At 57.0% G+C, this 20,632-nt stretch overlaps 1 protein-coding gene and 1 long non-coding RNA gene across 2 annotated transcripts; one reads left to right on the top strand and one right to left on the bottom strand.

The window, feature by feature from the left end:
- Nucleotides 1-8: 8 nt before the first annotated feature.
- OGFOD3 (2-oxoglutarate and iron dependent oxygenase domain containing 3) lies at nt 9-20,610 on the bottom strand. The gene is made up of 9 exons (XM_026483817.4): nt 20,428-20,610; nt 18,490-18,707; nt 15,102-15,177; nt 13,691-13,733; nt 12,300-12,364; nt 11,758-11,814; nt 7,196-7,349; nt 3,805-3,928; nt 9-323 (listed from the first exon to the last, which is right to left on the bottom strand). Exons 1-9 carry the CDS (start codon nt 20,499-20,501, stop codon nt 187-189), a joined length of 948 nt encoding a protein of 315 aa, XP_026339602.1. The 5' UTR covers nt 20,502-20,610; the 3' UTR covers nt 9-186.
- Nucleotides 165-13,011, top strand: LOC130544717 (uncharacterized). The gene is made up of 3 exons (XR_008961234.1): nt 165-442; nt 645-9,542; nt 9,647-13,011. It is a non-coding gene; the product is annotated as an uncharacterized LOC130544717 (long non-coding RNA).
- Nucleotides 20,611-20,632: the final 22 nt, after the last annotated feature.

Here is a 20,632-nt window from a genome sequence, read left to right as displayed (position 1 = left end):
ACAGGTGCTCGGGAGGTGAAGAGCCGCTTCCCCCAATTTACTTATAGACGGAAAATGACCAGTACAGCAGCAAATTAAAATCCGGGTGATTCATAAGGCACCTTGTTCAATGGAAATGGGCTGAAACAGTGGGAGGGGGCGTAAGTTCATTGTGGCTGCTCCCTGGGCAGGGCACCGTGGCCAGGGCTACGTGAACACGGGGTCTGCGATGCCGTGGTCAGGGTTGCAGGTAAAGGCGATGGTGACAGCATAACGGGTGCCCCAGTGGACCTTCTCCACACGGTGCAGGTTCTCGGACCCCGAGGTGAAGAAGGACACCCGACCTGGGACAGAAGAGAGAAGTGACCGGGAGGCCACACATACGGCCAGCCCAGACACAGCAAACCAGGAGAACAGGACAGGCCCACCCGCCACGGAACGGCCGTGGCAGGAGGCAAAGCAGGTGAGGCCCCCGGGGGAGTGAGGGGCACCCCAGCCCCCGTCCAGGCCCTCTTTGTGGTGGGTGGGCCCAGACTTGGGGGCGAGGTCCTGTGCTGCCCAGGGCGCCCCAACAGGCCACGGGACCTCCCCAGGCCCACCCCTCACGGCCTTTCAGCTCTGACACTTAGGTCTTATTTCCAATCCCACATCAAACAAAACCAAAGCCTGGAGAGCAAGGGCAAAGCTTGAACAGAACTGGGAAAGACGTCAAGAAAAACACCCAGCGCCTCGCCTCGCCAGCTCCCTTCGAGTGGAGACAGAAGGCGAAGACGTGGGGAAAGGCAGCTTCTGAGTCGACTCCAACCGTCAACGGACAATTCCACGGTCATCGGCTTCCGTCTTTGGCTGGCCTTGCTCACAGCGCTGTCGATTTTCCTACACGTGAGTGGCCATTACGGAGCCGAAGGGAGGAAGCCGGGATTCGGCAGGCGCTGTGGTAACTGCGTTTCCCTTCAAAGTTAGTGCTGGAAACACCACTGCTTCCTTCACACTCGCAACTCGCCTGTAACCTTCGCGAAGGACAGAAAAGTCCACCTCAGACACGCGCTGCTTCCTCGTTGTGAACGGAGAACTGTGCTCTGCTTGGGAACAACAGAGCAAAAGAAATCGTGGACACGGGAAACCCCGGGGGTGTGAGCCTGGGGGCTCCCGGAGCTCACACACGGCGCCGTCCCCGCGAGGGAAACATTTCCCCAGAGCAATCCAGACGCACAACGCTTTCCGAGGCTCACATTTTAAAAAGACATCTTGTCCTCAGTCTCTTGAACTTTGATTCAAACCTGAGACTCCGGACAAGCAGCCGTGTGCACGGCGGGCCGCCGGCCTCCCACGGCCGTCCACTCTGTCTGCCCCTGGGCAGAAGGACACGGCACTCGAGCGGCCGCTGACACGCAGTAAGAGTGGGGGTCTCTGCGTCCCTCCCAGCGCGTCCGCACAGTGTGCAAACAGAGACCTTGGGACGGTGCGAAGCCTCCTACCACTCATGCTGCTGGAGCTTCAGAAGAAGAAAGTAATATCGGGGCAGAAAAGGAGGACTTGAAATGATGACCCAAACTCTCCCCAACACGGTGAAAACCTGTGGCTTTTACTCCAACGAGCATAGCAAACGCCAAGCGGGTTACACAAATAGGTCCACGCCGAGGCCCAACACAGTGGATCGGACGAAATGAGAGATTCCAGGAAATCTTGGAAACAGCTGACAAAAAAGGCCGTGACCTGGTGACGGCGACTCTCTCAGCAAGAAAGGAACCCAATAATGATGTTTATAAAGAGAAAGGAAAATTCTATCCGTCCTGAATTTCACAGCCAGTGAAAATATCTGTGAGAAAGGGTAAGACAAGGACATTCGCAGAAGGGCCTCTGCCGGGGGTTCCTGCATGGCGGGAAGTGTGAAGGCCGAAGAGAAACGTCCCCACTGGACAACCGATCTACAGAGAGGGTCCTGGAAAGAGTGAGTAAGTGGAAAGCGTGAGGCGCTGTGTCTGTTTTCCTGTGGATTTCCGTGAGACAGAGGACAGCGTGTAAGGAACGAACGCAAACTTTTCATAGGGCCTCGTTCGCGGGCAAACCGCGCTGCTTGTGTTGCGGGGCTAACGCTGGCTCCCGTGACGTCTGTGGGGACGGACGAGCCTCACGGAGCCCCAGGCGGACACAGGACAGAGGGAGTGTTTCAAAATAAGGTGGCTGACTCCCATCTTGTCCGCCTGGAAAGAGATTCTCGGACCCCCTCAGACGCCGGTGTGACGACCTGTGGAGCAAAGTGCGACACGGGCGGTGCGGTCCTGCCGGAGCCCCTCTCTGCTTTCTGACGGCCCAGCAACGAAGCCCTGTACTTGGTTCTGACAGCCGGAGAGCCCGCAGTGGTTAAGTGCAGGCACTACAGAGGCGCTCTGCACGAGCCCAATGGCAGCGACTTGTCACCAGAACCAGGAGGAAATCACCGGAGGAGGAGGAAGTCACCATCTGTGGGTGACCAGCAGGCCAGCACCACTAACAGCACACGAGGCGAAAAGCAAACACAGCCGTGACCCTGACACCGGAGGGCGGGTCTCCCAGAACCGCGTCCCCCAGGCCGAGTCTGCCAGAACCGCGTCCCCCAGGCCGAGTCTGCCAGAACCGCGTCCCCCAGGCCGAGTCTGCCAGAACCGGGTCCCCCAGGCCGAGTCTCCCAGAACCGCGTCCCCCAGGCCGAGTCTCCCAGAACCGCGTCCCCCAGGCCGAGTCTGCCAGGGCCTCACCCCCCAGGCCGAGTCTCCCAGGGCCGTGTCCCCTAGGGGTGCAAGTTGTTTGAACAATACTGCTCACCTAATTCTAGAAGCATGAAACATTTCAGAATTCAGAAAAAGGTACTTTCTGGCTTTTTACACTCTTCAGTAAATGACTTAAAGTAAGATTTAAGCTCAGCAACTGAGTAACCAAAAATGTGAAAAAAATCTGTTTTTGTAATCCTTCGTGTTCTTTTCCTCTTGGGCCGCAAGGGCGCCTCTCGGAAGCAATGACATGTGACACCCAGCCTTAGTGCCAGAAACTGCTCTGCCTCTTAATCCATTAAATTGCTGGGGCTGTGGGGTGTCTGGAGGGCCCCCCTGCCCGTGACTGAGCCCAGGTCTGCACCTCTTCCTGTGCTCGCCCACAGAGTGGGGAGAGCAAACCCTGACCTGCTCAATTTCCTTTTTACGCCCTTGATTTCCAAGCTACTTCGTGTCCCATTCAGAGCTTCAGCAGGGAGCAGTTTGGACCCGCTGGCTTGGAGGACCGTCCCATGGCCGGCAGGAACGTTCTGGGCCAACCCAGGTAGGCAGCCTCACTGGTCTGACTGCACTCCCCAGACGGAAGCCCAGTGAGCAGGTGAGGGCGATGTCGTAGGAACAGGTGAGACGTGGCAGCAGGAGGACGGCACTGGCATGGTCCCAGGGGCCTGGACCAAGTGGCAGGGCTCTGCCTGTGGGTCTCTGGGAGTCCTGCCCGGGGCTGCGACCCCACCCTTCCCCGCGAGTGCCAGAAGGGAGGGGACAGTCCATCGGCGCAGCACACGCTCACAGGGCAGCTCTGAGTGTCCGTGCTGTGTTGGGAGCCCTGGGGGCTCCAGGACTACCTGGTCTGGGGAGGAGGTCCCGGTGCTCAGTGCCATCACCAACATGATTAGGTCAGGAATTTTGCCTTTGGGGAGGGACAGAGTGGGAACGCACCGCAGGGAGAGGGGGGCTCTGGGGACCGCGGTGCAGTGGCAGCAGTGACCTGGGGCAGTGGGGCATGTCGAGGACCAGCAGATGGACCACTTGCCCACCTGCCCGCAAGCCCGGGGCTGCCGCCTGAGGGTCCTACCTGCTCTCGGCTCCACCGTCTTGTTGGCTCCCTCCTCCACGAACACAAACCTGCCCCCGCCGAAGTCGTCCAGGTAGTCAGAGAGATACAGCAGCGAGGTGTAGTCGAAGGAGCCGTAGGTCACCTGCGGGCAGAGCGCGAGGGAGCACGTCAGCATCCGGGTGCTCGTGCGGCAACCGGCCCAGGACGCCCCGCGTGTGCCTCGAGGTCGGTAAACAGCCTGTGTCTGCTTCCTAAACGAGGCCGCCCGCTGCCTTTCTGACCGCAGAGGCACCTCGGTCAGGCCCACCGTCATGCGTTTTTGCCCGGGATCCCACACAGCTCAGATGCCCGGGCAGCTGTCCCCTGGCAAAGGCGACGCGTGGCAGACAAGCCCACGCCACAGCGATTCCCGGGACGGCGGCCGTGTCACCCACTAACCGGCAGGTCCGACCTCCCGCGTCCACACACGGGACAAATGCGGCAATGACAGGTGCTTTCGCTCTTTCTTCGCATGTGGGGCAACCCCAACCTTTTCCACAGGAGTAAAATACACGTCCACAAATTTGCCATTTTAACCACCTTCACTGCAGCCCAGGAGCACGAGGCACGTTCCCAGTCACGCAGCCACCCCCACCGTCCGTCCCCAGACATTCGCCCGGCGTCTTCCCAAACTGAAACCGTCCCCGTTAAACACTCGCTCCCACTCCCACCCCCTGGCACCCACCCGCTGTCTGTCTCTGACTCTGACGACCCCAGGGACCTCGTTCTGGTGGAACCCGACAGTATCTGCCCTTTCGTGTGTGAGCCCCTATGTGCAGACGCTCTTTGGGGAGACCGCGCAGGCAGTGCAGACGGGGAAGGACGAGGTCCGGGTGGCGGCTCGTCTGAGCACGGACCCTCTGATAACCAACGCTCACCCCTGGCCTGGACGGAGGCACGTAAACAGGAGGTGGCTCTCATCTGTTTCCTCAGACGCCCTGACGTCGGGGAGGCAAGGCGCGGTTCGCGGCCCGTGCAGACAAGGGGCGCCATGTGGAGACGCCGTCAGTGTGATGTCTGCAGGGTTTGGTAAAACCTCAGGCTGCTGAGGAGGGACTGACCGTCTGCACTACGCAAAGGGGTCGTCTCCAAGGGCTCACACAAATCAGGGTCTGGTTAATATGGGAACAACTGAGATACGTATCTTTCTCACGCAAAGACGGTGACGTGCAACAAACGAGGAATTTTAATCACATAATAACATTTTGCAGGCTGATGAATTATTCAATTAGCAAGTCTGGCGTAAGAGATAAACAGAAGGTCTAAGAAGTACAGTCCGAACCGTCACCCCCCAGGCCTGGTGCACAGCCCGACTCCCGCCTCTAAGCTCCCGGGTGGACAGCCAGTCGTAGGTGATTTTGTTGATGTCTGTAGGCCTCCTGGAACGACTCAGAAGCCCCAGGGCAAGCTCACATGACAGAGTTGATCAAGCCTCAAAAAGCCTCCTCCCCCTGCAACCATCTATTGCCCCATCACCATGACAACAGCCGCCTCCTGACGGCAGGTGCTCCGGACCGGCGAGGCTGCCACGGTGACCAGGAGCAACGTCACTTCTCCTAAACTTGGCACCAGCAACAAGAGGCTGGATCCTACGTACCTGGGCTCAGCTCCACATCCCCCACAAGATCCCGTCTCAGGTTCCCCTTGTCCAGAATCCCTTCACCAAACAAACGCCAGAGGGACCTGCCTGCAAATCTCCCGGGGCCGTGCCTCTCGAGCAGCTTCCGCCGTGAACCCCACGTCCATCAAAACCATACACGAACCGCATAAAACATAAGAGAGACCCAGCTGCAGCAGGAGGGGAGTCCCGGAGCCGACCCTCTCCTACCCGCCCACCCCCAGATACTGCAAAGGAACCCTCGGAGCTCGCGTGAAAACCAGGGACCTGGGTGAGGAGGCAGTAGGAGTGGCGTTCTGCGGGGTGTCTGTTCCTGAGCTGGAGACGAGAGCCTTGTGGAGGAGGGGCAGACGCCACGTTCCGGAGTCCTCTTGTGTCCGAGGACATCTTTTTGCCACATCCACACGTGAGCGGTGCGTGGCTGCTCATGCCACCCTGGATCCTGCAGACCCTTCTGTGGCCTCCTGGCTCTAAGCATCACTCTGGAGAGCCTGAGGCTGCCCACGAGCTCCTGGCGGCCAGTGTCTTCCCGCCTGCAGAGTATTACCTTCGAAGTTCGAGAACGCAGCTGGGCCGCGCTCGGTGTTATCTCTCCTGAACCAATTCTTCCTGGTGGTGGAGGGCTGTTCTTCCTTCGTGCAGGAAGTGCTGCTGGGCTCCGGCCCACATCTGATGCTCCCTCCTCCGTATGCTGGACATACCTGTCTGTCCTCCACACGTCGTCTTTGCCGTCAGCACCGTAACCACCGCTCCTGCCTCTGCAGTGTCTGTGATTATCTCACAGCCGGGGTCTCACCTGTCCCCTAGCGCAGTAACGATCTGGCCGTGCGTACCAACAGACCAACAGCTGCTGAAGCCATGAGGGGCAAGGGGACGGGGCTGGATCTCAGCTGGACCGGACTGGCGTCAGAGGGCCACAGATGCCACTTCCATGTGAGCTGGCTTGAACTGATTACATATGGAGGTCCTCAGTTCACTAACCACACTCTTGTGCTCACGGCTACACATGGTGCTGCCTCCGTCAGCTCAGTCGAGATTAAACAAAGGCTGGGCATCTGGCTACATTTCAGAGCCGAAGCCCATTTGCAAGTGTGCGCCCCAGCCTGCCCTCATCACTCATCCCAAGCTTTCTGGGTATTTTTCACTTGCTTCTTTCGTCCTGCCTCAGGGGACACGAGGGACGGTCCTGGGTCAGCTGAGCCCACCCGCAACCCTCGGGTGTCCCGCGGCGGCACGCTGACAACACGGGAGGACGTGGCTGCAGTACAGACGGGGATGGGCTCCAGTCCAGCGGGTCGAGATCACTGATCAGCTGGGACCGTGTCTGAAGAACAACAGCTCAAGGACGGGAGATCCAGAGGATCCCGAGTGGTCGAGAGATCCTCCCGTGAAGAGGCGGGATGTGGGCAGAGGGCAGGCCCGAGGGGAGGCCACCTGCGGCTTTGGGGGCAACAGAGGCTGCCTGGGTGGCACACGGTAGAGCTCTCGGCTCAGGTGGAGGCAGCCACGGAGGACAGCGTGCCACGGTGCCCACCACTTCCTAGTGCACATTTCACCATCACACGGGATAGGTTTTACCTCCTCGACGACATCCACGGGGTTCCGCAGGGTTTAGGGGAACGTCAGAGAGGAAGACGTCTAAGATCCCAACCACAGAAACGCCACGGGGTTGATGCTGAGGAACCCAGGCAGAGCTAGCTCGGGCAGCCACAGACAAGCCCCCTGTGCCCGTGCCAGAGAGCGGGTGCTCACCTTGTCCACGTGTGCGTGCCAATACTCATCGTGAGCCGTCCGGGCCTGGGTGCTGTTGATGCGGGAGAAGAACGTGGGCTTTGTCAGGTACAGCGAAGACGCACTGATGCCAAAAGCCTGGGCGATTGTGAGCTGGACCTTCCGTCGCACGTCCCTGTCGGGAGGACACATGCGTCACCCAGGAGCAGTGTGGCCTCAGGAGAGAATTCTCCACAGGTCCCACAGAGCCCACACAGTGCCACACTACAAAAAGACACGGATAGCCGCCAGACGGACAGACAGACAGACATAGACACACACACAGGGCAGCCTGCACCTGTGTGAAGGGACGCTACGTGCCAGACCAGGAACTGAGGACCAGTTCCTTGTAGGAATGGCCACGGCACAAGGCCCGCTGGGGACACGCAGAAGCAGCAGGGGGGCGAGCAGCCCTCTGCACAGGGTGCATGTGTTCCTGAGCAGGGCAAAGAGGCCTGGAGGAGGACCTCAGCCCTCACCGAGGGCTACAGTGTGCGTGGTCAGGGGCCGGGGACGCCGCCTGCCACAGCAGAGGGGTGACACCCCGTGCAGACACCAGCCCCTCCCTGCCACGTCCAGGGGGCTGGGCTGCAAGCCTTGCACACGCAGCTGTGTGGCGAGGTGCAGTGTGCCCCCCCCCATTGACATCCACGGCGGGGGCACCAGCCCTGCCTGGACCGCCGCTGACCTGCACAGCCGAGCTCCAGGGAGCCGCCTCCTTCCGGGAGGCCAGAATGCAGGGTGGCAGTGCTAGACGGGCTGCCCCACATCTGGCAGGTGGACACACAACAGCTCCTGCCTACCCACCTACCTACACGCCTACACACACCACACAAACTTACACCCTACACGCGCCCAGTACACGTCTGTGAGACACGACGACACACACGCGCACCTGCCTGCGCACGTACGGAACAGACGGTAAACTAGGTCTAGCACCGCAGCCGACACAGCTGAACACAACAGGGTACCGTTCCAACATCTCCGGACCGCTGGCTGGCGCCTCAGCACGCGCAGCGCTGGCCCCCGTCAGGCAGGGCACCGACTGGGGTGCAGCAGACTTTTCCTGGGACCCCCTTACACTCACTTCTGTAAGTAGAGCAATCACCCTAAATTCAGTGGTGTTCACGGGACTCCTGTGGGGCCAGCGATCACACTCAGAATGCTCGTAACCCTTCAACGAGGGAGGGGAAACGTGCGCACTCGACTCCTATCGGCCACGTCACAGAAACGACTTAGGCACCATTTACTCAGCGCTGCGTCGTCTTCGTCTTTGTTCACCTTCAAGGCACAAAGCTCTGCCAACAGTTCACGAACTGAAGGAACTAGAGGCTCCCGGCGCTCCTCCACTCTGTCATCAAACCAGGCGCTCCGCAGAGCGCACCGATGAGGTGCTGGTGCTCCTCCCGGGATCCGTGCTCCGCGCGGGGCGCGCAGGCCTCTGTTCTCAGCTCCCGCCGCGGGGCCGGCTCCGGGGGACCGCCCCGGCCACTCCTCTGATTTTCACAGACTGCTTCCGCACGTCACGTGCGCACTCTCCCCGAGGTCAGCGGACAGAGGACAGCCCAGAAACGACGGGAAGCCACTGGACGGTTTTACCTTCAGCACGTCCGGAGATGGCGGGTTCGGTGACCAGAGTCCGACGAAACCCCGTGGAGGTGGCGCTGAGAGCGGCAGGAGCTCGGCTCCGCACACTGACCGGCTCTGTAACAAGCTGAGGGGGAGTCCGGGAATTTCTCACCCTGAACGTTAACCATAAAGCCAACCTTGGACACAGCTTTCCTTCCAGCTCACAAGACACGCGGAGCGGAGCATTTTGTGTGAATCATCAGAATCCTTTTGTGGGAGACAGCAGCAGCTCCTCTGACCGTGGTGATGTCATGGCCTTGAGCGTCCCCAAACCTTGCTCTCTTGTTCCAGCAGATGTGTTCTGTGACGATCCAGACCATAAATGAGACCAGGCCGAGATCTCATGCTGCTAATACTCTTGTCGTGTCCCAGAACGCTCAAACCACAGAACAGACAAGGTTAGAAGAAGGATTTCGATGGCAGCCTCTAAACACTGCCACTTACTTGACAACACTATTTGAGAATATATTTTGAGAAGTTGTAATGATTGGGTTATTATTATGATTATTTTTTAAAGATTTCACTAATTTATTTTAAGAAAGAGAGAGCTGGTGTGAGCAGGGGGAGGGACAGAGGGAAAGAAAATCTCAAGCAGACTCCCTGCTGCACACGGAGACCATCGCGGGGCTCGATCCCATGACCCTGAGATCCCGACCTGAGCTGAAACCGAGTCGGACACTTAACCGTCTGAGCCACCCAGGTGCCCCAGTTATTATTTTAATAATTGTTTTATTGTGTGAAAATAATTGGTTCCTTCCATTTTTCCTCATTGATAACTACCAACCTCATTTGTTAAACCCTCAGCTCTGACCGAACACAACGGACGTCCTGACGAAGCCTGCGTTCAGTGCCTCCTCCGGCACCCATGTGCCCAACGACGCACTCATCCTTCTTGGTTCAACAGCCGACTGGGTTTCACTCCAGAAACAGAAACTCTGTTCCATTCGTGCGCCTCTCCCTGGGTTCCCTGCGCGACCACAGCCACGGCCAACCGCAGCTGGAGCGACATCCCTTCCTCTCTGCAGTTCGCACTTGAATGAGACACGAATCTGCTGTTTTCCCTTCATTTGCGGTGATCGTTTTTACGTTTCTTAGAGCCTTGAACTTATGAACATTAAAATACTGACCCATGCTGTTCACTTAACAGTAACCACGGTAAAGAAACTAGTCACGGGGTGATCGCAGACCAGGCTCCTGCACCACTTGTCACCTGGCCCTTTGCGCTACTAAACCCCGCCTCGCCCAGACTTCAGGGCCGACCCAGTGAAGTCACAAGCGTGGGGCAGGGGTCAAGGGCACTGCTCACTGCCACTACTATCTGCATGTCAAGTTCACCCGACCTTCGCTTCTCTCTGGACCGGGAGCCCGGCTTCGCTTTCCAGCAGTCTCCCTGGAAACATCAGCAAGGGGAAGCAGCAGCAGTTTCCAGGCCATGAGGCTACGGTAGCGACGGGCCCCACTGGCTGCTGGTCAGGGATGGGTGCTGGGGCTGAGGGGATAAAAGGGCAATGTGGGGTCCGCGCGGTGACGAGACACTCGGTACCGTGACTGGCAGCCCTTTCGTGACCTACTCAGGGCACAGAATTGCACACACTCACACAAGTAAGGTAGAGCTAGGGATTCTGAGCAAGACGGTGGGGGGACGGCACTAGTGCCGGTTCCTGGGAGCGATGCCCTGCTCTGCTTACACCAACTTGTTGCCATCGGGGGAAACTGGGTGAAGGGTACATGGGATCGCCCTGTATTATTTCCCAAAACAGTCTATGAGTCTTGATTATCTAAAAATTAGAAGTTTTAATGAAAGAAAACCACTCCCCAGCGGGGGAGCTGCCAGGGCAGGTGGGCCATGCCTGGCAGCTGGCATGTGTGGTATGACCTGTGAGTGGGCACGGCCCCCTGTAGCAGCCTGGGCCGCTCATGGGGCTGTTGCAAGAGCTGCTGGGCCCACCTGAGGCTGGTTCTTCCTCCCCCCACGTGAACTGTGGTGAGCGGCAGAGAACAGCCCTAGGCAGACAGGGGACGCACGGGGCCTCCACTGGCCTGCTCCTTCCACGGGGTCCTGTGGGCTCACTGGCCTGGCTGGACCTGCAGCTACTGAGGCCGGTGCTCCCTGTGCACCACCCACTAGCACAAAGTGCTCTGTATGCTAGTGCGGACTGTAGCACCCACAGCTGTTCTAGTACATTCCGCCAGTCCGCCCTGACTGCACGGAGTGCCAGGGAAGGAGAAAACCAGAGCCAGGGGAAGAGGCCAATCCCGACAGGCCCCCTCCTGTCAGCACCTCTGCTGATGCTCACGCGCTCCGTGGGGTCCCTGGCCTCAGGCACAGAGGTACCACCCTGCGTCCACCTGCCCCGACTCTGATAAAGTTAACTGTGCATTTCAGCCTTCGTGAGACCCTCTGCTCACAACGTGCCCCAGACAAGCCAGGGGCTGTGTCACATCCCCAGAGTATGTGCAGCTCCTGGCCTGGGCAAGGGCAGGACCAGCTAGGCTGGGGCGGACACGGGTGTGCGTGGTCTGGGGGGTGGTGGCCTTTGACGGCAAAGGGCTGGGTGGGCGTGGTCAGTGGGCATGGACTGGGTGCTGTGGCCAGATGGGGCGGGGGAGGCATGATCAGGGTGGATGTGGACAAGCGGGGTTGCCCGGGGGCGTGGCGTGGGGTGGTGGGCGTGGTGAGCGAGGGTGGGTGTGGCCTAGCAAGGGGCGTGGCCTAGGCCCTTGAGCAGGCGTGGTCGCTGGGCGAGGCACAGGTGGTGATTGCATGGGCGTGGCCCGTGCAGCTGGGTGGGCGTGGCCGCTTTGCGCCTGGGTTCCGCCCCTGGCTGGGCGGGGCTCCCGCGGCACCGACCCTCCGCCCTCCCCACTCGGCCTCCGGCCTCCACGGCTGACCTCGCCACCGCCTTCCTCCTCACCGGTACAACTGGAAGTCCTCTTCTGAGAAGACGGTTTGTATTTTATCTCCAAAGTATCTGTGAAAAAATAGGCTGTTAACAAATGGAACGTTTCACTGGATGTCTGTTGTCAACGCTTTATTATAGCATTTGAATCTTCACTGCGAGCACCAAGGTCGGGAGAATCTCTGCTTCTCCGGCCTCAGGGACGATCGGGGTCCCATGGACTCTTTCCAGCTCCGCCTGGCCCGAGAGCCTGGCCCTCCTCTCGCCCCTCCCACCTCCTCCTCGAGCTGTCCCTCGGCCTCGGCAAGGCCCCTGAGAAGCCCCCGATGGAGCTCCAGACTGTTCCCTGCAGCTGGTGAACAAGGATCGTGCCCGAGAAGGGCCACGCCCCCAGCTAAGGATGGCCACGCCCCCAGCTCCCCGCTAAGGGAGACCACGCCCCTATCCCTGAATGGCCACGCCCCCCCACCCCCCGCTAAGCAGGGCCACGCTCCCCAGCTCCCGCTTAGAAATGCACAGCTGCGCAGTGAGGGTTGCAGCCCCTGCTGGGCTCTCACCTGTACAGGTTCACAAAGTGCTTCCCGACAGACAGGGCTCCTGAGTGCAAGTCCAGGATGGACGCCTGGAAAAGATGTGCAGAGAGCACAGGGTAGCAGGGGTTTTGAGATCCATCCCACCCTCACCGTGGGTCAGGCAGGCGATGCTAGGTTTCAAGACAGCGGACCCAGGGTATATGCAGGACAGATCTCCTTCTCTCTCGCCCAGTCTGATTTTCTGAAAACAGTCCACAGACCTGTGAACTCCGCCAGCCGAGTCACACACCACCCACCCTCCCTCCTTCAGCCCTGTGCAGGTGCAACGACAGATGAGCCGCACAATTTGATAAGCTTTGATATCACATACCCGTGAGCCACCGTCACCATCAAGATAACAACCACATCCCAGAACGTCCTTGTGCCCCTCTGCCATCCTGCCTCCTGCCTCTCTCCCCCCACCCCTCCCCACCCAGGCAAACACTGATGTGCTTCCTGCCATCACAGACTGATGCACATTTTCTAAAATTATACGTGAGTGTAATCATGTGGGATGCACTTTTTGGCTCTGGCTCCTTCTACTCAGCATAACCACTCTGGTTTGCTCACGCCATTGTGTCCTCAGACATCCACCCCGCCTTACTGCTGAGGACACACCATGGTTTGGGGTAACACAACCATGTGGGTTGTTTCCCGTTTGGGGCTATTACAAATAAAGCTGCCCTGAACACTGGCAGACAAGTCTGGTGCACAGATGCTTTCATTCTCTTGGGTAAATCCCCAGAAGTGGAATTGCTGGGTCCTCCCTTTCTAAAGGGCCGTCAAAGTGTTCTGCAGCCCTGCCCACCCCACCTCTGCGGGTCCTTCCCCATGTCCGGGAAAAGAGGTCACCAGCATGGATCATTTTTACACTATCTGGAAGCTACTATGTCTCTCCTCATTGGTACAATGACCAGCCCAGGGGTTTGAACATAATTTGAGCTTAATAAATGTTCACGGAACTTAAAGGCATCAAATCTGGCTCCTTTGCTGCAAGACAACTTCCTGAGGGAGTGCCGAACAAAGAATGAGATGAGTCCGCACACAAGTGGGTCTTTAATAAATGCTACCCCTGAATTACACCAAACTGAAATAAAAGGAGTTTAATTTTCGGAACTCCAGGGAAAATTTTGCAGAATAAAATAAAGTCATGTAGCTAATCATAGAAATACTTAGAAATTCTAGCAAAGTTCGTAAACTAATCTTCCCAGGACTTTCAAACATGTGGACTGATCCGGGTCCACGTAATGGCAGTCCACGCTGGTGATGTGGGGGGAGGCGGGGGACACCCAAGGGCCCTGCACAGCCAGCACCGCTTTGCCCTTGGACAGACAGCAGGTTAAAGGGGGAGAAAGAAAACTGAAGTAGGGACTCACCCCTCCATCAGATCCTCCCAGGGACAGCCCCTTCTCGGCTATGCTGTGGGGGAAGGTCATTAAAAATCAGGATTTAGTTAGTAGAATTGTCTGTGATATATCTAGGCAAATAACAACCAGCATGATTCATGTAATGTTAATAGATTATTTAGTATTTATGATATAAACACATGTTTAGACCAAAGGACTCAATTTTCAAAGCTAAATGAGTAAATGGCAACACTTCCTTACCACCTTGTTAATTAAATACAGCAGTTTAGAAACAACTAGGCTTGGGGCGCCTGGGTGGCACAGCGGTTAAGTGTCTGCCTTCGGTTCAGGGCGTGATCCCGGCGTTACGGGATCGAGCCCCACATCAGGCTCTTCCGCTATGAGCCTGCTTCTTCCTCTCCCACTCCCCCTGCTTGTGTTCCCTCTCTCGCTGGCTGTCTCTCTCTCTGTCGAATAAATAAATAAAATCTTTAAAAAAAATTAAAATTAAAAAGAAAAAGATTTAGAAACAACTAGGCTTAATTTCCATCTTTAGCACCGAGAGCTGGTGCCCGCCCAAATGGGCTGAGCCACTCCCACTGGGTCCCCGTCCTGGCCATCACGGGCTGCAGACGAAACCTTTGCAATCACCAGCTCGGGGGGCAGAGGCGCCATGGTAGCCTGTGCTGGACCTGACAGGATCACCCGCCTCACCGAAGACCCGAGAGCTTCTAGCACCGTTACCAGACAAATCACAACCAACCGGAAAACTGACCTGGGGACGGATCAACCCCTGATTCCAGTGACTCTGGCCCAACGAGCCCCTACACTATTATCTAGAAACAGGAGGAATGTCTCCCTGCTGGGACGGGCAGCTGGGCACATAGGCCGAAGGCAGCTTGAGGGCCAGACGCCGCTCCACCTCGCACATGGGTCTGAACAGCTCTTGTGTCTGAACAATTTGTTGCAAAATCAAAGCTTTAAGATCTTGTTTTCAAAAACCCCAACAAAGAAAAATCAACTGCATCTGAGTAAGACTCCCTGCCCTGTCCCGAGTCACAGCTGGTTGGCCTAAGGGCTAATCCCCAGCCAGTTCTGGCACAGAGACTGAACTGCTCTCTCGACCCCCTGCTGCAGGGGGAGTGTCTACATAGGTGCCCACCGGGCTCCCCGAACAGCTGAGAAGGCAGCATCTCCCTAGACCTCCTATCCAGGTCAGAACCACGTCTCCTGACGAGGGGTTAGGCCTCGGCAACAGCATCACTGAGGGCAACAGCCTTTGCTCCTGGGACCTGGAAAAGCCTACTTTTGCCCTTGGAAGCACACGAGGAAATTCTTACAGAATTCTAAATGCATTTCTTTAAATTGTTTTTTTAGTAATTGTCTGCTTCCCGGAAAGCCCCACTTTCCTGCTTGTCCAGGACAGAAGAGGCTTGGATACCTGCGAATCCGCTGGGCTTCGTCCCTGGTGATGACGGTGTCGGTGATGCCCCGGCCACACTTCCTAGGGGAGCAGCCTGGAGAGAGAAGCCAGAATGAGATGTTGACCCTATGCTGAATCCCAACGACAAAACCACTTGCATTCGTTGAGGACTTACCTGTAGGCGGCCCTCCCCAGGGGAATTTTGTGGGGCAGGGCCGTGCCTTCCACAGGATTAGGGGGCCAGATTTGGTAAATAAAATACAGGACACCCACGTAGGTGTGAATGTCAGAGAAGCAACAGTGACTGTTTTGGTGTAAGTGCAGCCTCTGCGGGACATACCGATGGCTGGCTGGACACAGCACGTTCCTGGTGGCCCCACACCAGACGGGACACTCAGGAAGCACTCTGCTGACCCTTGCGAAGCCCAGAGGCAGTATCCACGACAGTCTGGGACCACAGGTCCAGCCTTCCTAAGCCCCCGTGAGAAAGCCCTTCGGGGACAACTGAAGCTGCTTGCAATTCTAGTCACTGTCCTGTCCCAGGACCCGGCAAATGCTGCCACCAAAGGTGCCCACCATGTGTCCCACCCAGCACTCCCTCTGTCTCTCTCAACCGGGATGTGCAGCTACTGAGGGGTGGGAGGGTAGAGAAGCTCGGACGGCGCCAAGGCCAGGCTCAGGCGGTGGGGCCGGAATGAGGCGAAGCATCCGAGACAGACGGGCTGAGCAAACCCCTGGTGTTCCGGCACACGGGGCGGGCCAGCTCCCTCCTGCGGTCCTGGCCGATGAGATGGAGCTGGGGGACACTCTCAGGACAGGCTGGGCTGGCTGACCTTTAGCTTTTCATCCTTCTTTCCCCCTTCCTGTCTGGAACGTGAGCCTGGTGCCTGGAGGTGGAGTGACTGTCCCGGGACCATGTGACCCACACACTGAGTGTAAGTGCTGCGGGGCTCACAGAGCACCAGGCCAGCCTGGGGGGCCTTTCTCTGCACCTTGTGGTGTGGGAAAAACAAAATTCTCCTTGGCGGTCGTCAGGGGAGGGGTGCCTCGGTTCCAGGAGGCCAAATACAATCCCACTGATACAGGTGTTTTCATTATAAACAAAAGCCACATGCATGCTTTTTGTAAGGGTTACTCCCTAAACGTAATGACCCCGAAAGGGAAAGAATAAAAGCAAATGCAGTGATAACCAAAGGAAAGCTTGGAGAGTGGTATCTGTAGAACTACTGTGCTTTAAGACAAAAGAGTCATTACAGGGAAAAAATAGGGTCATGTTTAGAGGTGACAGAACAATTCACCAGGAGGATGAAGATAGGACAAACAACACCAGATCGTATCATCTCAGCTGTGAAACAGCCGGCACGGAGCCAGTCAGGAGAAGGTGACGGACCCACTGTCATGGTGGGGATTCCTGCACGCCTCTCTCAGTAATTGATGGACAAAGGAGACAGAAATCCATGAGGATGTCGAGGGTTTGTACACCTGACTAGGAGATGAGGAGAATCACGCAGAACTTTGCATGCAACCATCAGAAAACATTTTTCCAGGTACATGTAAAACATTAACAAAAACATGTCAGAGAGAAAGTCTGAGGGGTGCCTGGGTGACTCAGTCGGCTGAGTGTCTGACTCTTGAGTTCAGCTCGGGTCATGATCGCAGGGTCGTGACATCGAGCCACAACCGGCTCCAGGCTCAGCTCGGAGTCTGCTTGCAATTCTCTCTCCCTCTCCCCCTGCCCCCTGCCCCCCCCACCCCTTGTGAGCATGTGCACACATGTTCTCTCTCTCTCTGAAATGAGTAAGTCTTTTAAAAAAAGAAAGTCCGAGCCAATATCACAGGACCTACATCATACAGATTATATTATCGAACTACAATGAGGTTAGGTTAGAAATCGATTTTTTTAAAGAGAGAACCAAAACCCCACGAATTCTGAAATGCTAAAACCCAGCAGTGACACAGCGTGTTCAACGTAAGGGTCAAGAGCATAATTTGGGTGGAAAATTCACCCAAGTCAACCAAAGTTGACTCATCAGTGCACGTGCCTGAGCATACACTGCACTAACACACAGTGCAGCGTTCTGTCCAGACAGCCCCCAGGGGCCGGAGCCTCTGTCTCATCGGGAGTCCCCCCCCAGCCTGATGCACAGCAGGGAAGTCCAGAGGCTTTAAATACACCTCAACTATTCTTTGGTATTGTGGCAAATACACATAATACAAAATTTACCATTTTGCATTCATAGTGTTGTGCCAACATCATCACTGTCCATCTCCAGAATTTTTTCTGCTTCCCGAAATGGAACACTGCACTGTTAAATAATAGTGACTCCCCATTCCGCCCCCCCGCCTTCGTGCAAACTTTTAGTGCTGCTAAATTATTAAGCGAGTGAGAAGAAAAACTTCAGTTCCAACTGCCAAGAAATACCTTCTTGGAAGCTGGGATGGGAGAGGGAAAGGCTGAGGGAGACAGGGAGGGCACCCACACAGGTGAGGTAGGAGGAGCCCCGGCTCACGGGCACCACTTGGTAGAAGCACTCAGCAGTCTTCTCCCAGTTCAGGTCCACGGCACTGCTCTCAATGAAAAAATTAACAGAATTCTATCTTTAAGACCCAGTCACGCAGGCTAGGTTTTTAAACCGGAGAAAGCTCCCAGTAGCAAGAAATGTGCAGGAAATGAAGCCTACTGGCACCAGGGGCCGTGCGCTCTCCGGGGTACTGAACCCCATGGGTACCTCTCGGCAGCCCCCCCACCCTTACCGGGATGGGACACTCAAGCTGGGGAAGGGCTTCTGGTAGTGACGTTTCTTTTTCTTTCTTTCTTTCTTTTTTTTTTTTTTTTTTGAAGATTTTATTTATTTATTTGAGGGAAAGTGAGCACACAAGCAGGGGGAGCAGCAGAGGGAGAGAGAGAACCAGGATCCCCGCGGATCAGGGAGCCCAACCCAGGGCTTGATCCCAGGACCCTGAGATCGTGACCTCAGCCCAAGGCAGACGCTTAACCAACTGAGCCACCCAGGCGCCCCCGGTAGTGACCTTTCTTGTTGCGACATTTTCTGCAGCGATGACACTCTATGACAGTCTATGCCCAATGCCTTTTCTGGTTTCAACTTTCTCATCCTTACCTTTCCAATTCTGTTATGTCCCTCCAGGCAAACCATCTCTCCGTCAGAGTGTGGGGCACCTTGGTAAAATGCTAGCCTCAGTGACCGGCAGGCCTGCCTCTGCATTTCCCAGTCCAGGTGTGGGTTAGCGCACTGAAGGAGGGAAAGTTTGCCTGTACCCTGGGCCCCCACACCACTTTCAGTCTGATTCCCACCAATTCACTGCAGCAAAAGACCGACGCATCTCAAACGCAGCGCATTCCCTGTCGACATGCTGCTCTTTCCCAGACTGCAGCAGCATCACCTACCTTCAAACCTTCGGTGACTGTCATAATCCTCCGAGCAGGGCACCTCGATGAACCTGCCTGGCAGGATCTCGCCACGGTGAGCCAGGACCTCAGTGACGCCATCATCACCCCCCAGACTGCTCCAGAGCAGTGGCCCAGCAAGCACGGCACAGGCCCCCAGGATGGTGGTTTTCAGCCACTTCCTCTGCACCTCCCGCGGGGCCCGGACACTCTTCGCGCTGAGGACAGAACACAACAGCCATCACCCAAAGGCACCCGTGTGTGCTGAAAAGATGGACCATGATGGCCAGGAACCGCACACTTAGTTACAGCAAGCCTTAAACTGTTCTGTATTAACGGAGGTGAGAGCTACTCTCAGCCAATCCAGGGGCACTCGCCAGCCTGAGAGGATGTGGTGGGGAATGCGGCCCCCAGCCCCATCTGACCTGTGCTGGCAACAAGATGAGCTGCCAGCCAGCGTCCCTCCTAACCCAGCCAGGCCCACGGAGAACCCAATCTGTGTTGCCAATCACATTGTCTGCAACCGAAACAGACTGCCCAAACCATGTGCCAGGGCACATGCCCACATACGGGACACAAACGGAGTTAAGTGTGAGCCAAGCCCACTTCACTAAAACCACAAGCCAGCCAAGCACAATGAAAATGATTCACAATTAAGACACTTTTTTGCACAACTGGGTTAACTACACCCCTCACTGCCATGCAGAAGTTGCATGCACGTGTGTGTATGCACACGTGTATCCACGTATGTGCCCATGGGTGTGTCTGTGTGTGTGCACATGTGTAACTGGGAAGTTGTGTACTCTATTGTTTAGGAAAGACTTGGTGACTACAGGCCTCAAAGAACTCACAAAAAACAGAAAAGATCAGCCACCCCTTTAAGGAGGTGTGCCTGTTTCTTCAAGTATGTAATTAATTCCTGAAAAGCAAGGAGTCTGACTTCTATTTTTATATGTCCCTCAACCCCTTGCACTGCTTTATGAATAAAACAAATTCCAATAAATAAACCCCAAGGAGGACACAGCATGATCCTTTTAAACAGGGATCATAGACATCTGAAGGGGAAGAGGCGGGTCTGCCCACCTCAAAAACATTCCCCACCACTACTGCTGTCCAGCCTCCATGCCACCCAGCCTTCTCTAATTAGACCGGGGTGGACACCTGACACCGGTAGGCCCATCATTTCTCTTCCCCCAAAATTCCAGATAAGGCAGGGAGATGGCCAGGCCATCTCAGCAGCAAGTGACTGGAGCCCGAGCCTGGAGGCAGAGCTGCTGGCGACTCCTCTCCCACAGCGTGGCTGCTGACTCTGAAAGGGGCAGAGGGGATGCACAGAGACACAAAAGAAGAAGAAACTGCATCTTGGGCCAGATTCAGATGCAATACCCCCTCGGGGTCTGTTCAAGGTGAGCACCCCTGTTTGGAGTAAGCTGGCGAGAGCTGCACCCAGAGAATCCCGCCAAAACAGAAGGCGGCTGCTTTCCAAGACTCCTAGCAAGGTCCGTGGCGTCTGGGCCACGACTGGGGCTCAGTGATTTGTCCTGGAGCGATTAAAACACGCCCCGGCTCTGAACGCTTTGGGGAGAACCCCCTGGAAGGCTGCGTGACGAGACGGTCACTCATTCGTCCATCGGGCGTCCATCCGACTGCCCTCCTGGTCCACAGCCCTAAGGACGCACACCGGGACGGGACGACGGGGCCTCGGAACCCGTCCGCGTCGGGAGGCCGGGCGTGGAGCCTCTGCACACAGGCTCCGGGCCAGGGAAGGTTTCCCGACCCGAGTTTCCGTCGGGAGTCCGAACCCCGCGCCCCGGCCGCGCAGCACGAGCTTGCGAGGCCGCCTCGCCGCGACACTGCAGGCCACGCCCCGATAGGCCACGCCCTCTGATCTGACCACGCCCACCACCGCAGCTCGCCCCTCCCCGCGGTGCCGGGTACCTGCTCCGGCGCCGGCGCTCGGCCGCTTCGCTGCCCTCGGGCGCCTTGGGCGCACCCCTCCGCTGAGGCGCCATCGGGTCAGGCCGCTGCTGAACCGAGCCGAACGCGAGAACCGCCCCAAGCTCGGGACGAGCGCCGCGAGAGGTTGCGCGAGGCCGGCGCGGCCGGGGACGCAGAGCGACGCGCTCGACCGTCGACCCCGGGT

The sequence above is a fragment of the Ursus arctos genome, unplaced genomic scaffold, assembly GCF_023065955.2.
Source record: "Ursus arctos isolate Adak ecotype North America unplaced genomic scaffold, UrsArc2.0 scaffold_24, whole genome shotgun sequence".
NCBI classification, from domain to species: domain Eukaryota; kingdom Metazoa; phylum Chordata; class Mammalia; order Carnivora; family Ursidae; genus Ursus; species Ursus arctos.
Note: the sequence above shows the minus strand (reverse complement) of the source record. Positions and strands in the feature narration are given on the sequence as shown.